At 37.1% G+C, this 18,096-nt stretch overlaps 2 protein-coding genes across 3 annotated transcripts; one reads left to right on the plus strand and one right to left on the minus strand.

The window, feature by feature from the left end:
* Positions 1 to 275: 275 nt before the first annotated feature.
* Positions 276 to 1,891, plus strand: LOC113358987 (major allergen Pru av 1-like). Its single transcript, XM_026602690.1, has 3 exons — positions 276 to 459; positions 573 to 793; positions 1,886 to 1,891. Exons 1-3 carry the CDS (start codon positions 276 to 278, stop codon positions 1,889 to 1,891), a joined length of 411 nt encoding a protein of 136 aa, XP_026458475.1.
* Positions 1,892 to 7,154: 5,263 nt separating this feature from the next.
* Positions 7,155 to 10,638, minus strand: LOC113360912 (proteasome subunit alpha type-3-like). Of its 2 annotated transcripts, none has more exons than XM_026604337.1 (5): positions 10,514 to 10,638; positions 7,830 to 7,916; positions 7,646 to 7,730; positions 7,401 to 7,447; positions 7,155 to 7,288 (listed from the first exon to the last, which is right to left on the minus strand). In XM_026604337.1, exons 1-4 carry the CDS (start codon positions 10,573 to 10,575, stop codon positions 7,439 to 7,441), a joined length of 243 nt encoding a protein of 80 aa, XP_026460122.1. In that variant the 5' UTR covers positions 10,576 to 10,638; the 3' UTR covers positions 7,155 to 7,288; positions 7,401 to 7,438. The 2 variants fall into 2 exon arrangements, with proteins under 2 accessions (XP_026460122.1, XP_026460121.1); XM_026604336.1 differs by having other exon boundaries at positions 7,155 to 7,327.
* Between the last annotated feature and the right edge of the window lie 7,458 nt (positions 10,639 to 18,096).

Consider the following 18,096-nt stretch of genomic DNA (forward strand, 5'->3'; position numbering starts at 1 on the left):
CGGAAACTGGACACAACAAAAAATAAAAAAAAAAAATTGCCCAAATCTACTTTGTGATTGCAGACCTCTGAACATGTCCAAGTTCTAGAGTCTCATATCCAGAATTCAAAAATTGCAGGCGCATTCACATACACAGCACTACAAAATTGAAATCCATGTAAAATCGAAAAGTCAAGTTATTACAGTATAATCTAAGCACACCCTCAATACTTAACTCTCTTGCACCAACCCACATCTATGTTTCAGTCTCTTCTTTATCCACCTTAACAGACATAATGGCTTGCATTACCTTCGAAGAGACACTGCATTGCCTTGTCGATGCACACAGAATGTTCCACGCAATGTTCCTAGATGCTCATAATTTGATGCCAAAGATCATGCCTCATGCTGTCAAGAGCGTCGACTTTGTCTCTGGTGATGGAGACTCTGGAAGCATTCAACAAGTTAACTTCTGCGAAGGTAAACTCACTTAAATGTTCATAAAAGAAATTTACCAATTACTCGAACTTTAAGGCGTGACAGTATTTGAATCTTATTATGGGCCTAAGTAAACTCTGTTAACTGAAATGCAGGAAGTCTTGTGAAATATGTGATGAACAGACTAGACTCCAAAGACAAAGACAACTTCGAGTGCAACTACACAGTGATTGAATCCGACGCATTTGGAGACGCGGTTGATCATATCAGTAACGAGATCAAGTTTGAGGTTGATCCTGTTGGTGGTTGTATATGTAAATCGAAAAGCTCTTATTACCCTAAGGCTGGTGCAGTGTTGAACGAAGACGAGCTCAAGGTAATAAGAGAATGTTCAAAAGGATTGTACAAAATAATGCAAGATTACCTCGTCGAAAACCCCGATGTCTATGCCTAAATAGTGCATATGTATTCCTGTTCGGCTTCGTTTCTAAATATATTTTTCGTCGTCTGTTCCGAAATATGTAGTGTTGTGGTTTGTGTTTCACTTCTTGCACAATAAGGACTAATGTACTTGCAACAATATTGAAATTTCCGAGTAAAGAGAAATGATTTATAACCCACATTTCATACTTTTGACATTGTTATTGGGACTAATTTCTAGTGTTAATCTTCGACCTGGTATTACAATAGAAGAATGGTTACCTATATATATGAGAACTCACATTTGTGTTGGTAACTCTATTGAAATTGCGCTGTCGGATCCCCGCTGGTTGTGGTGTATTGGGTGACATGAATTTGTTGTGGAAGAAGCTGGTACTTGATTCTGAGGGCTTCAAAGATCCTCTTCAGCTCAAAACTGACACAATTGCACTAGCTAACTTGTGGAGCCGCTGCGCCGCTGTTTTAGTGTCATTAAGAGAACGAGCAAGAGATCTTCGCTCAATATAAGCATGCAGCTGAAGAAAAAACCTACCACATTAAAAACCAGGGTTATAACTAATTCCTGAACATTTTCAGGCTTTAAAATGGTTAACGGACCAACCAAATATCCCGTGTCGACAGTTTTGACAAGAAAAAACACATAGTGCTGAATCGGATTATTTGGAGATTGCATCACTAGGAAGGTGGTGGGTTTTCACAAAATACGGCAGAATGCTGCTGAGATAACTCCCTCAAAGAAAGTAAATATTGTATGCATATCTTCTTTTCTTAAGAACCCAAGCAGATCTTCCTCTAAAATGTACCTGAAACACGACAGAAAAGTTCATCACATTAAAAAGAGACTAGAACATCCCAGCCTGTATAAGTCAATACAAACCAACTCTTTTAGCCATGACATTGACGACCACCAATTCACCTTCCTGCGCAGGTGTACATTCAATCCTAAAAGGCCTGAGTATAGTGGTGCAATACATCCTTACTTCACAATTTAATGAATGCATTTAACCGATGTGTTTTTTTTTATCAGATTTGAATCAAGAGAAAAGTATAAAGCAACACATAAATTTAATGGAATTTCATGCAGAAATTAGTAAATACTTACTTGGCACCAGGCTAGGCAACGTTCCTGAAAACCCTCTGGGCAGTCATTCTAGCTTCCCACTCACTCGTAATTTCTGATTCTGCATTCCCAAAATCATCAATCGTTCTCGAGATTGTGGACAGACCCGAACTCGTCACATAGTGCATCAGTCTTCTGACACTCCAAGCTGGAGCTGTACTTTCCATGCTTAGCTTCCTTAGCCTCTCAATGTCTATCTTCCTTAGCCTCTCAATGTTCATGAACTCGTCAAATTCATGAACATTATAGTCACGGTTTGCAAAAGATTACATTCCTTATTATATAAATGTATTAGTTCATGAACAAATCGATTTTAGAACATAACCTACTCAAGTATGCCAACGGGTACGCATACCTAAGTGGTCGGACTTAATTTGGGTTCGCCAGTATGCGAACGGGTATGGATACCTTCCAAACTCAGTTGAACTTCCGGAACTTGAAACTCACGCCAGTACGCATACCGGTATGGATATTAAGTTCCCGGAGTTGGAATAACTTGCAACAGTTTAGCATACAGGTACGCATACTGTGATATTTCCAACCATGGTTAGTTGTTCTAAACTCCCATTTCAATCATTGAGACATTCTTAGAAGACGATAATAGTTGTCTCACACAAACTATTAGCTTCAAAGAAATTTTCAAGTGATCGAATGCTATGTTGTAAAATGCGCTCGCCTAGCTCACCTAGGCGCACTAAGCGTGGGTCCAGCGCCCGAGGAATCCAAATCTACACTATTTTCCTCGCTGGCGCCTTAGGCGAGCGCGTTTGGCACTTTTAGCGCCTAGAGGAAGTGTTAGGCTCTAGCATAAGCGCTAAAGGCGCCAAATTTTGTTAAAGATCTTGAATGTATTGGTGATCTAGCTGTCCAACAGCTAGAAGATTTGACAACTCATGATATCCTGCCAAACATATCGCAGTCAGCAACAAATAAGGGAAGAATATATATGCAAAAGATGTCAGCTACAACCAAGTTTGGAAAGCTTATCAATCTACTCAAGACGGAGGATTTTTAGCTAACGGTCTTGCACATTTTGTGCAATAAATTGATCTTCCTTTATTCTTTGAAAAAACTATATATAGTGTAATGCTTCCCTTATGTAAAACAACCAAGAAATATATGGAAACATCATTAATATTATGATGATAATATTGCTACTTTCAACTTTTACCTCGGTTAGTGATTGAAATTATGGAAACTTTACCTCCAGTAGTTAAAAAATAGAAACTTCAATATAGTGAGATATATTTTCACGGGAATAACGTGATTGACAATCACCATCGACAATCAATGATCTAAGTATGGAAACTTCATATATATTCAGTTAAAAGTCAATCAATCGCCATCGGCAATAAAAAACATAGAAACACTTTTTAAGGGAATACCGTGATTGATTTAGTTTTAGGGGAAAATGGTTTAAGGGAAGATGGTCTAAGAGGTATTGCTTCTGAAACTTCAAGGGGATTGTGTTCTTTTACTTTATTTACAATTCAGCGGTATAGAAATATATCATGGAAGTCCAAAGAGCATAAAATGTATTAGTGATCGCCTAGGGCGTCTAGGCGCTAGGCGACGGGCTTGGCGCCTCGCCTCGCCTAGCGCCAAACACAACATAGATCGAAAGATCAATACAAACATTCCGAGTCTACATCAAATGACTGTCGCACACAAATCATGTAAGATGTTACAAGGCGATTTTCACATGACCATCTTTTGACTTTCGTCAACAATATAAGATGAACTTGGTTAAAGAGAAAGCTTATCAACACATATTTCGAGAAATATTTAAGCGAGTTAAACTCAGCTCGAAAATATCAAATGTGTATAATCGAAGTTTATATAGGTATACGACTTTTGTCTCAAATAGGAGATAGAGTAGATAGACTTTTGAGTGATAGATGAGTTCAAGTATCCACATATCTTTTGTTGATGAAGTTCCACAAGATCCGCTTAGTAGTTCTTCGTCTTCAATCGATGAACGCCGTGAAGTCTAATGCAACTACACTTACTATCCTAATCCGAGACTTAGCTATAAGTAGATTAGAAATCAAGACTTATAGTTTTGACAACTAAACTTGACAAACAAGCTTGAGATAGCAATGCTTGCGAGTTCGACCGAGCAGTGCTCTAACAAATACAATCTGACTGGCCTATAATAGAAAAATTCTACCCACTTGGAGATGCTAGGGAAGTGAGCTCTTACTTCATGAATCAACAATATAGATCTATCTACGAGATTAAAGGCATTGGAAAATTCTACCAGCATCATAGTTAAAGAATTGCACGTACCTTTCAACTCAAGAAGTATGTTTGCAGCATGTAAAATGGCTTCACCACCACACGGAACACTAACTCCAAATTGATAAGCACCCAAATAGGGTATAATATTCTTGCAAACTGAAGTAGATACAAGTTTGGAGCATAACCTCCTCCATATTATACCAACTACGATGGTTCTTACACCTCCGTCTGGATTGAGCAGAGGAGTTAGACGGGCACTGGCTACATATTCTCCTAGAATAGGAGGACAAGCACCAGATAACCACAAGTTGACCATCCCCGCAATTGATTGCAGTAACTTATCTGCAACAGCAGGAGCGTTGTCACTCAATGCATCAAGAAGATGTTGATCTCTCAACCCATCTCTGCAACATGAGGTTCTTTTAGGGAAGCTTTTGATAGCATCCTGAACTGCTTTTGCATCAACATATATGGGTGGTGATGGAATAGCTTCATCAGGTATATACGAAGGAGGACCAGATGGGTGCTTTTGCTGAAGCTGGTACAAAGTATCGGGGTTATGAGGTGCAATACCATTTGAGGAGAAAACCCAAATGGCAGCAGTGTACTGGCCATAGCTAAGATTTTTCCTTCAAGCAGAAATGTTAGCACTATCCTTCTTCTTCTTCGTCTTACTAGACTGCCTGTACTTGCTATTTTGATTTGAAAGTTCAAGCACCTTCTCAACCAAATTGACACATCCTTTTGGCTCTTTCCATTTGTTGAAAGCTCGGTTAGTTGCAGCAGTCTGCAAGTTCTTTCTCATACCAGACCTTTCCTCCATAGAACAATTAGGTATGTAAAGGTTCAAAGTGTGGGTTGGAAGATGAAGTAATTGTAACCATGCAAAAAGATTGTTAGGATTAGAGATGACATTGTCCAACGTAGTTTTGAGGGTTCTAGAAAAGTTCAGTCGATATTTAGGCGATATACTCATAATGGTTGTAGTATGAGTTTGGAAAACCAAATTAAGCATGTCGACAGTGAGGCCACCAGAATCCACAACAGCGTCAGAAGGCATATTATTATCTGAAGAGGCAGTTGTTTGTTGTGGTTTATCGACGCCATATATCTGAAAATCATCCCCAAAACCATTGTATGGACCTGCAATAACGTCACCAGGAAGATGATTCTGGCAAGGGTTTTTCCATGCATATGTATGCATGCATTTAATGCACAACCATGATTGCATATCATTCAAACTTTCCTCCCAAGCGCCAAAACAATCAGGATTATTACGCATTCTCTCCCTGCAGATATATAGGGAAGTGAGCATCGGTTAAGTGACGATATATTGCACTCCTAGCATATCCCCTACCCCCTCTACCACCGTGACAACCATCATAATTTTTAAAGGGGCAAGGAATCTTACCACCTGGAGATGATGGTACAGTTGAATTCTGAGAAGACTGTAAATTAAGAACAAGATGGAGAATTTGTGTCTTCATGTCATCTATGGGTTGAATTATTGGGGTGTGGGAAGATGAAGATCTGGTTGTAGGCATTGTTCTTCAACTAGAACATCACAATACAATTAGGAACCAAAGAATGGGAAAATAAAAGTTCAAATTAGGCAAACTTCCTCCATTGAAACCATATAAAACCCGTCCTGTCACATGAAGGCGTCCGGATTAGTAGGGGTCACTTTTGGGCCCCACCATGTCAGAAAATGTGAGAATGACGGTTTTTAGAGGGTTTTTTCGGTGGTTCATTCAGAGTTTTTGTTTCGTGAATTTTTTGAGACCGTGCATTGTTCTATGGTATAGGGCTCCACGCCCACATGTATGTATACATATGACTAAACAACGAAGAAGTACGGTAAGAGTATGGTTTTTAAAGATCTCCCATGTGCACATCTATTCGCACCCAAACAAGATAACACCCATTGTGTACTACATTCTAAGGAATTTGACAGTGTATTTCCATGAAGATTTGATAGTGTGGCATTTTTACTGGAGTTGTTAACATTGTTGGTTGTGGCATGTTACCAAACATCTCCTTAATTGTCCGGCAGTTCCCAATCTTCTCTTATTTAAACACAGTCCGGTCTTAGATATTGTTGCATATCCTCTTCTAATTAACAAGGAAAACAATGATTCATTTCATGATTTTAGGAGGAGCAATCCTTGCTACACTCTTAGGGTTCCTTTTCTTATTTAATGGAAATAGTAAGAACATTGTTGCTAATGCTGCAGCTTCTAATGAAATGATCATCCATGACGGGGCCGTCGATGTTATTATTGTTGGTGCAGGTATTGCTGGTTCTGCTCTTGCTTACGCCCTCGGGAAGGTCAGTATGCTGGTACTCCAGGATACTGTAGGCTGTATTTAAATTTGTTCACCGGGAAACTAAAAAAATGCGTACGGATGCAGGATGGACGCCGCGTGCTTGTGATTGAAAGAGATTTAACGGAGCCTGGCAGAATCTCTGGAGAACTATTGCAACCAGGAGGTTACCTTAAGCTGATGGAACTGGACCTCCAAGGTTAACACTTTAGAATGACCAGTTTAATTTACGTTTTTTGTTGTACGTATCTTGATCAGAAAATCTTTCTTGCAGATTGTGTTGATGGAATCGATTCTCAGAAACTTGTAGGCTGCAGTGTAAGTTCTAGTAACGAAGGTAGAGATGTTAAAGCCACGTATCCATTGGAAAAGTTCCATCCAGATGTGGCTGGGAGAGCCTTTCATAATGGACGTTTCGTTCAACGGTTAAGGGACAAAGCCTGTTCCGTTTCCAGGTAAACTTTTTAATGTTATTAATAGATTATATTCTACCATATTTATAGGACTCGGAATATTCTCATTAATTAAGGATAATAATAATATATATTGCCCCTTCTCCCAAAAGGTAGGGCACGGGAGTTTTACCATAATGTGACACTTATCATTCTCTTCATCATGCACGTTGTAGATACTGCAGGAACGGAGTGGGTGAGGAGGTCATATGGTAATAATGGACTTTAGCTCATGCAAACTAATCGAATCCACAATAATACTCACATCTTAGCAACTTCAACAATCCCCTCCCTACATGACATCTCAGAAAGGTTCAACTTTTCAATCTCCCTGTTAAACAATCAGTATGTGCTGAAACTTTTCTTCAAATCAAAAATGTTAGAAGATGGTATATGATACTTACGTCTTAGCAGCCTGCCTACCCTTTCAGATTGCAGCTCCTTAATACCTCTGAAACAAAATTGAAGGCATAGCATAAACCCAGAGACATTCTAAAAAGATAATTATATGAGACAACAAGCTATGCATTTAAAAATAGCATGGTGCTTCATTTCATCGTATCCATTGAACAGACATCTCGCATGCGGATCTGTAGGTCATACAATACAGGGGGGAGAATGAAATCGGTGCAAATTTGAATTTACTCACGTGGGAAATACTAGATGGTTCGACCATGTATAACTGTGGACCGTCTCTATCATAACCTCCAAGGATAACTCCACACCTGAAAGGTCTGCAAAGATTTGTTTGGTTATCATGAAAGACATGAAATGTGTGAACTGGAAAGTAATGGGCAAACAGGATACTTCTTTGACAATAAAAGGGCATGCACCTCATCCACCAGTAAAGTGTGCAAAGGTGGACGTAACTAGAGACACGCTCAGCAAGTTCCTTCACTGGTATAGCTTCCCCGTACGTCCTACACAACAAAGAGCATCAGAAAGTTAGATTTTTGCATATTCAGTGGAAAAAAGATAGATCTGATATGAAGATGCTATGATATGCTGAACACCATGAATGACCCTGATCTGCCTAACCTTCATCATTTGAAAATTGAAATAAGAAGAGGTTGCAGCTGTGTTGTGCTCATGTATTCTGATCCTATTAACACACAACTTCAACAGCTCATCAAAGAAAAATCCTACTTTGGTCTTTCTAGCTTATCTTTTTCTTATAATCTCATAAACACATTGTGCCTTTATTGTAGATGCCTGGTATTCACCCCCAACAAACCGAACAACGATAGATATACTTAGTGACCAAATCTGACATTTTTTCACCAAATATGCATCCAAGATGAAAACTATTCTGTGATTCGTAGAATGCAACAATGACTTATCACATGAACAAGGAAACAATGACATCAACTGGAATCTTAAAACAAAAATCTAAATTTGGATCTAAAGAATCTCTTTAAGTATCAACTCCTCCTTCCTATAGCTCTTTAAGTTCTTCAATCAAAGGTCTCAAGTACACATCAATATGGTTCACTGGACTACTTGGATCATAAGTATCAACTTTCCGTTCTTTATGCCATCTCATGTCCTCAGAATTTTTGGAAGACATAAACAAACGCTGAAGCCTAGGCTTTAATGGGATGTGGCGCAGTATCTTAGAAGGAGTATTAGGTCTCACTATCTTCCACCTTGAAGCCCCGCAAATAGTGCACTTGTCCATGGTATTTTCTTTCTTTGTAGAGTGAGAATACCAAACAGAAAACCAATTTTCATAAACTCATGATACTTAAGCCAACAACCTACCCTCAAACAACTAGGTTCATAAGAATGGAGACTTAATACACATCCAGATGCACATCTCTTACTGAAAAACAACATTCTACGGGAATAACCAAAAATATTATTTGACTACCCTACAAATACATGCATACTGGGTTTTGAAATTACACTTGAATTAGAAATAAAGTGTGTTTGTATGGTAAAATTACTTCTACCGCAAACACGAATTTCTTTATGATTTTGCTGAGAATCGAATCGCTGCTTCAAACTGCAAATGGATTGAGTAACGGGGGTGGGGGTACTTGCAAAAAACCCTCCGATGCTTAAGCTAGCAAGATATTTTTCACAGGAGATTTAATGGGGAAAGATTGCCTCCCTCTTGGGTTATGAAACCCTGTATTTATATGGTGCGAATTTCAGTTTCACTTTGTGGTAGGTATCACCTGCCATAACTGGCTCTGCATGACTCCCTGTCATAACTTGTATTGACTGATCCTGCATGCTTCCAGAATCCTCTTCATGAGTTACGGAATTGGCTAAACCAAAAGGTGTAAAGGATTGGCCCAAGAGGATAGATATGCTCAAGCCCATAGTGGGTGTATAAATCCACAAGGCAAATCAGCATGGGCTGAAATATTAGTGAGCCAATGGCTCAACTCGGCTAGACCAGCGATCCGGCTCAGTTCAACTCGGTGGTGGTAAATATCCGCAAGCTTAAACGAGCTGGGTGCAAATATCCGGGGCTATTCAGCTAAGATACTCCGCAATGCGCTGAATCGGGGCTATGGGTTTAATTTACGTCGCAAAGCAATAGATTGGGACTATACAATTAAGTCGCCTCGCTTCACACCGAATTACGAATGTCTCGCCGCCGGCAGGGGCCGCCCGTCGTTGCCGCCGGTCGTGGCCGCCGGTGCTAACCTGCTGTTGCATTTCCGGTGACGACGCTGTGAGAGATGAAGACGCCGACGTTGATGACGTCGTGCTGACGCAAGCAACGAAATATTCTGACCATATTCTAACGGCGTTATTAACTGTAACGGTACCGCTGACATGGTAGGCATCGCTGACGTGGCGAACTGCTGACGTGGCATGTTCTGGTTGGGTCTCTCCGCGACGTGGCAGGCATCGCTGACGTGGAAAATTGGTGCTGACGTGTCACTGACATGTCACCTTGATGCTGACGTGTCACCTTCTGATTGGCCCACGCTATCGACATGACATGATGACGTGATGGGGCTCTTCCTTAGCTTGTTTCTATGCACATGGGCTTCTATGTAGAGTGCTTGTGAGACGAGCATATTAGGCCCACTGAACCATATTTAGTTATAGAGAGGAGCTTTCTAGTCTTAAGTAAGCCCATTTTTGGTGTAGAATATTTAGGGTACAAACAAAGTGCTAAACAAAAACCTAGTATATTTGATGTTATAAGGCAAGAACATTAGCTGGAATTTCATGACAAAAAATGAACTTTCATCTAAAAGAAACTCAAAATGTATGAAAATCGCAGCAGGAAATCAAGGAACAAGAAATTAAATTTCTTATCAGCTTGTAAAATCGATGATGTCCTGCAGAGAATAATAAAATTGATGAATTTTCTTTTTCCAAATCTGACCCAATATATACAATCCAAATTAAAGAAGATAAATTTTAAATCAGTGCGAAATAATTGAAATCGACCTGCAATTAGGTTGAATCCTACATAAATAATTAGTACTTAAAAAACCCTAGTTTCAGAAAATCAAAACAAGAAGATCTAATTTTACAAATCCCAACTTACCTAAAGTATAATCTTCTTTGTGTATACGGTTTCAAAGAATCGATTGTTTTTATAACACCCATAATCGAGGAAAGAGGAGAGTTGAGGGAGGTGGGAGGAACTGGGGAGTTATCTCATCAGGTGGGGATCGTGGTCTTCTGCAGGTTTACTAGCCACGACTTTAGGTTTTAAGATAATTCCACGTCAAACAATTGCTACGACACTATTTGTTGACCTGAAGCAAAAGGCCCGCTACACCCACGACCCACTTTGTCTTGAGTAGAGGTCATCCGACAGGTTTTTACAGTAAAATCTCTGTTTCAGAATATTATTGGGACCATAAAAAAATATTCTTATATAGAGGTAAATTTTACAAAGATTAAACCAAATTGGGACCAGAATTATTTATTCATTTATGGAATTTATTTTGTTATAGAGTATTATTTTATAGAGGTTTTACTGTAATGTGTAAAGCTAGGCCCGTGGCAAGTTGATATCATGTTGTAGCAAATGAGTGATCTATTTGCCACGGTAACCTGTTTAGCGTGGAAAAATGTAACAAATAGCCACGGATATTCAAATCCATGGCAATTGGGGCGTGACTAAAAGTCATTAATTTTGTAGTGGTAAGAACACGAATGTCAGGCTTAAATCCAGTTACCAACTGGTACGCAGAAAAGATTGACTAATATTGGGTTCTAAAAACGAATTAGGTAAGATGGGTGTAATAATGCATATCCCCAAAGCAGGTTGGTACGCATAATCTATTCCTTAGGAACCATCTGTAGCCTTTGATGGCAGCCTCTGCGATACCATTGGATATAAGATGTTCTATATTGATCATATTAAACATGCAATATTCATCAAGTCCTTTTGATGTAAATTCTCTATCATTAATAACGGTGGTGAGCCTTTGCACTTTGTATTGCGTAATATGTGCTAGAACTTTTTAAACGCAAATTTTTCGGGAACTATAACTAGTCCAAAATGTCAAAACATTCACCAAAGCCATAAGTCACTTTAATGGTCCGCATTCTGCATGAATATTTTTCTAAATTTGACCTTGTTATCTTTGTAAAATGGAATGTTTACCATTTGTATCTTAGGATGGTCTCGATCCTGTTTTACTGGAGACTTTGTAAAATGAGTGATATGCTCTCTTACTTAAAAGCATAATGGGAGGGAGGAGGGGGTTGTGCATCTGGTACTTTAGAAAATACTTATTGAGAGATATGTCGTTACTTCACATTCTGTCAATCTTTTTACCGATGTCTCTTCCACTCAAAAACAACGATGTACGTATGAGTCATTTCAAAACGAAACATCATGTCACAACCAAAGTTCCTTTATGGTTATGTCAAAGTTTGTATGAGTCAATTCCCAACATTTCATTTTCGGAGTCAATATGCATTCAATAATCCAAATTAATAATATAGTGGTTTACATTTCACTAAATTGACTCATTAGTCTCTCTAAAGTATGTTTCCTTCCAATTACATTATCATCACGGTCAGGTTTTACATGATATCCATTTTTATGGGTTTCTTTGGAATTTAACAAGGTGATTAGCTCTCGGTACATACAAAGCTTTTGTGACTTTTAATCTTTGTTCTATGTTGGAAACAAAACTTGAGTGTTGCTTCGCTCGATGATCCAATATCGTAGTCGCACATAAAGAACTAGTTCAAAAACTAGTGTATATTCCTTAAATTAGTGGGAGAAAACCACTATCAGTTAGACATTGAATCTTGAGAGATTTAATAAGTGGTGTGTCCTTATTCGGTTACATTTTAGCTTCACCCCAACTAAAATGTAATGTGTATATACCAACTCTTTCATTTATGATGGGAGCTAGAGTTACATTTTAGCTTCACCCCATATTCAGTTCATACCTATACTTTGGTGTCATTACTACTGGGGAAAAAAATATACCTTTGTGTGATGATGTCTCTTTTTCACATGCTTTATATGAGTCGGTACGTCTAACCCTCATTACATCAGGGTTCTTTCCGTTTTCAATTTTGCTACATATAGCTTAATTTGAGAAATTTCTTTATCTCAATAGTCCGACAGAATCTTACCATACATGTCAACCACTTACTTTAGGTTAAATATATTACTAAAGGTAGTTCTCTTGTTGTCATACTTCAAGATATATTGGTTCGTTAATATCATAGATGAAGTAGAGAAATGGAATTTTTTTGACTCATATCATCTTTTGTGAGTTCTTCTACAAAAATTGTAATACATGTGATTTTATTTGCAATGTATCTTTTGAAAATACCGACTCTTTAATAGTCGAGTCAGTGGATTACATCCCACAGAAAATTCAAATTTGGGGAGACAAATATCAAGTACGCAATAATGGTCCAAGTACTTCTAAACCTCAAATAAATACATTGGAATCAAGCTGGTACAACCAATTGAACAAAATACATCATTCAACTATAACCAATATCATATTCAAGATTCAAATTGACTCTTTATATAAAATGGACTTATCTAAGACAAAAGAATGTTCTAAAAACAAATAAATAAGCCCAATAGATGTTCAATTTTTTTTTGAAAAAAACATAGTAATTATAGTTACATACCTCTGGCATTTGGCTCCCGCAGTGCATAGCGGAGACCAGAACAGACTTGGTCGCGCATGGCCCAAAACCGGATCAGCACAGGGCACAGTGCCGGAACAGGTTGAACCGGTCTCACCCGAAAACAGATTTTTCTTTCACCGCGAACAGGCAGCATCCCCAGTAGACAACAAAGATTTTCTCGGCGGAATCACAGGTTATAAACACGGCATGGGACGGAAAACGCGATGTATACATATCACAGATAGATTAAAAAAAATTTTATTATTTATCAAAAGTATATAGGATGACCATGGACAGAAGAGATTATCATGGCATGACAACCTATTGGCTATCCAATCCAAATTAAACGTACATGACTTTTTCCTTTTTTTCTTAATTAAAGCATGAATATCGGGTAATAATGACTATTAAACACTAGTTAAATTGCACGCGCGATGCGAGCGCCGCTCGAACCAAATTCTTCCACAATCAAAAACTTCTCCTATAACATTTCATGGTACCCGCTCATACGAAAACCTCACAACTTTGATGAATTTTTATTTGTTTGTTTTGTTTCGTTTCCATAAGAAAACGTTACGAGAACACCCCTTACTCCTTAGTTACACTGTTGTTGGCCAAGGCTGGCACCATACAAAACTTAGATCAACAGAGTTTAAGTTCCTTTTTCCGAGATCAGGTCGCATGAATCTTATCTTAATTATGTAGAGAAAAAAAGCCATTTAAAGGTATATTATGATAAATATTGAAATTTGAAACCATTTTAAAGAGACATTTTTTAAAAATCAAAAATTTAATTTATTAACTCTAAAGAAACTTTTTATTGTCATAATCTCTTAAATTTTCACAAATATGATATTCTACATATATCATGTTCAGGCAATATTGTATTTCCTATTTCAATGCATCCATTTTGTAACCTAAGTTGCGACCGGAATCATAAATTCACATGATAAAATTTGATTCACATAGCCTACACTACAACACGGAAAATCAACATTATTTCCGAAGATTTCATCACGGATTTGTATGTTGGGCAAATGAATGACTTGGAACCATTCACTCATCTGGTTTGTTGTGGACTCTTTTGATGAACCAATTACGGAATATAACTCAAAGTGGAGGGTAAAACCTAACTCATAAGATCACCATCCCGTCTAAAGCTAGCACATGATAATGCCAAAGGACACGTCCTTCATCCTTGCTCCCCCGACCTTGTGGAAAAGTAAATAACACTTCCCCATTGTTTTCTTCAAGAATTCAACCAAACCAAATTCCACAGACATATCTCAACAATGCCTGCATCAGTAGAAGCCAATATAAACGAACGATACTATTGCATTATCAAAGTAATCAGGAAAAGGAGATTAAGGTTGAAGATGTATGATAAAGGACATGATTTAGTCAATTTACGAGACATAGTTGTTGTCCCATTGAATATTTAATTTAAGCATGTATTGGGGAAATAAAAAATCAGATCAGATCGAACATACCTCAAATAACTAAAGTAATGCTTGTTCATGCAATTCTCTAAAATGATCCTTATAACGTGGAGAGGAACAGAAGGCTTTTTAACGGGAAATACAAAACGTTGGAGGAGATTATTAACACAGTTAAGGTTTTAAATATAACTTTAGGCACAAAATTTTTCAGAAGAATCCAATTGAATACACAATTTCCTATAATTGGGAAGCTATAATGTACTAAATTAGCTTTTAACTTTCATTTTCTTTTCATGTGTACCTTTTTCGATGTTTTAAGAGCTATGCTATAATTAAGCCCCTCCCTGTATTTTTTTTTCTTTTCGGTTTTTTACCTGCTGGGTGCTATAATTGAGCATCTCCCTGTATTCTTTTCTTTTCTGTTTTTTACCTGCTGGGTATGAAGTTGATTTTTTCAATATATGGTGTCCTTTTCAAGTCAAAAAAATAAAAATAAAAATAAAAAAAATCCAGTTTTACTCTAGTCACATCTTCTTCCAAGCTTATTATCCATTTTGAATGTTCTCAAGAGAAATACATCAAAAAAAATTCTTTAGCGGTGATCTAGAGATGGGAAAATTTTTTTAGCCCACCCGAACACAAAATCCTGATTCCGTCGCCGCACGTATATAGCCATATTGTAAAGAAAAGGCGATGTAAGAATAAATAGAAGTATTAGGAATTAACCACCCATAAATGTTTTTGTTTAAAAACTGAATGGCAATTAATATAAAAAATTATTGAATGGATTTTTTCCTTATATATGGTGATGATATTTATGATTTCTAATTAGGTTTATATTTAAAATGATTTTATAATTATAAAAAAGAAAGGAAATATTGAACCATTAATTGGGGGATAAAAAAGGAATTGGGGTATTGATTACTTCCCCCAACCCACTGTGTCTGTTAAGGGGTGTTTTTGGGGTATGAAAATACTAAAATATCCTCCCTTCAAAATAAAAATCAAAAAACAAAATCATATCCCCCATTTCTATCTCCACTTTTTATTAATCTCTTTTAGGGTAAGAGCTTTGAAACCCAAATATTCCCCATTCCCTTTCAAATTCTAAACTCCCCCACCCCCTATCAAATTCTCTTCTCCTTCTCTGCCGGCTCCTCACTTTGGAAACGATTTTTTTTTTAATTCGGAAGTGATGAAGAACATGCTGAAAGTGATGAAGACCATGCCGGAATTGATGAACACCATGCCGGAAAACGGTGTCGGCATTCTTAGTAACTAACATTCAATGTCGTAACTAAATACCGGCATGCTCGAATGAAATCTATCAATGCCGGTAGTCAAGTGAAAAAAAATCATCTTTATGGGTACTTTACACCATGTGCCGGCATAGAAATTAATGCAACATACTATGCCGGAAACCGGTGCCAGCATGCTCGAGAATTAACTAACAGTGCCGGCAGTGGACTGATTAAAACCAGAAAAAATTCAAAACGGATTTTTTTTTACAATACCGGAAGTGATGAATACCATGCCGGAATTGATGAAGACCATGCCGGAAAATGGTGCCGGCATACTCGAGAACATCCTATCAATGTCGGTAGTCAAGCGAAAAAAAAATCAATTTTCTGGATACTTTTCATCATGTGCCGGCATAGAAATTTAAGCAACATACTATGCCGGAAGTGGTGCCGGCATGCTCGAAAATTAGATAACTGTGCCGGAAGTGGATTGATTAGAACAAAAAAAATAGGTTTTGAGGATCAAATTTCCAGCAAATGCCGAACCCCCGGATAGTGGCAAACAATTTATGAAAATTTCCAGCAAATGCCGGCATGGTTTTTTGGTTGAAGACCATGCCGACACCGAGTTTTTTCAGCTGCAACAATGGTGGATTCAAAGAAAAAAAATCAAATTTTCAACCTCTTAGCAGCAATTCTCTCTTCACAATCATCCTCCATTTTCACAAAAAAATTCCCTCTCAAATATTTTTTTCTCCTTATACTCTCACCTCACTCACAAATTCTAATAAAAATACACACTAATAATTAACAAATACTTAAGATTTTTACTAATTATTATTAACCAGTAAACCTGATTAGTGAGAGGTAGATTAGGATTTAAAAAAATACTTAGATAAGGGGTGGCCCCAATTTGATATTTTGATCCAGTTTTTGTCTTTTTCCTCTATCCCCCAATTCCTTTTTTTATCCCCCAATTAATGGTTCGAAATATTTGGTAGTTTAGAGGAAAAGTATGTCTATAAACAGAGCGGACAGATAAAAATGGACAGACGAAAGTAGAAATTAAGACAGATAAAAATGGACAGGAGGAGTAAAATTTAAATTACATGAAGGGCCAAAAAAAAATTAAAGACAATATGTTACTGTTTAAAACTATTGTCATAACAATAAAAAAGTATCAATCATAATAATAAAACTATCAATCATAATAATACAAAAAATATGTTAAAAATTAAATTAAATTAAAATATAGAAAAATAGAAATAATTAAAATAATAATAAGGGATGGTTTCAGTTTACTTTTAAATGTAATACTAAAACTCACGGTCCCCACACAAAAACCATGGTCCCAGAAAATTGTTCTAATTTTTATTACAGTATATCAGACTAAAAGCATTAAAATGAACAGCAGCAGTAATATTTAAGAGTCCAAAGTATATTTAACCTAAGCCAAGTGTGTGTTCAAGAGTTGGTTCCACAAGAAATAGAAGGTCGGTCCATAATCCGAATAGCTTTGTTGGGATCTTTATCTACTATAGTTTCTAACTAATTGCATGATCTGCCAGCTTGAAGCTAATGGCCTATTCCTTGGGTCCGTCACTAAAGATGCTCCTTTAATTCGAAACAACATTCAAATTAAGTGGTTTTCAGTTTTAACAGAGTTCGGTTCTAACAAAATTTATTTGTTAGACCTCGAGTGCAAGAAATTTCTCCTCAGATTTAAGTAGGTCACTATTGTTGATACGAGTTTATTGGATTATATTTTTGACAATTTACCTGGGAATTTTTAATTAAGTGTGTGGTTTATGGTGAAAATAAACTAAGCTGTTTTTTTCATTTTGCGAGTAAAGATGATGATAAGCTCTTGCTCGCTATGTTTTTTTTCTTTCTTGTTTTTCCTCGAGAGACTGACGTATATCGTACTCCCTCCGTCCAAATTTACTTGTTTAATTTGGATTTTCCATAAACTTGAAAGAAATTCAAATTACTTCCACATACACAATCGATCTTTCAAATTGATTGTTCAATATACTAGTTTTCATATCCTAATTTTTGTTTCTTTCTTGATAATTATAAAATTTTAATAGGAAATATACCAATTTTTTGGTACAAATTTGTTAAAAAAACACAATTTAGGTAAATAAAGTTGAACGGAGGGAGTAATAAAACTGAGTACCAAAACACCATGTGATGTCAGTACTATATATACACTACTACATGACAACTTTCAAAGCATTCTTTTCCAAGTTTTAACAATTACCATTCATGAGCAGAGTATATACCATACACGCAAAACATAATAGTTTTCTAAGATTTAAATTAAATTA

The sequence above is a fragment of the Papaver somniferum genome, chromosome 3 (genome assembly GCF_003573695.1).
Source record: "Papaver somniferum cultivar HN1 chromosome 3, ASM357369v1, whole genome shotgun sequence".
Taxonomy (NCBI): domain Eukaryota; kingdom Viridiplantae; phylum Streptophyta; class Magnoliopsida; order Ranunculales; family Papaveraceae; genus Papaver; species Papaver somniferum.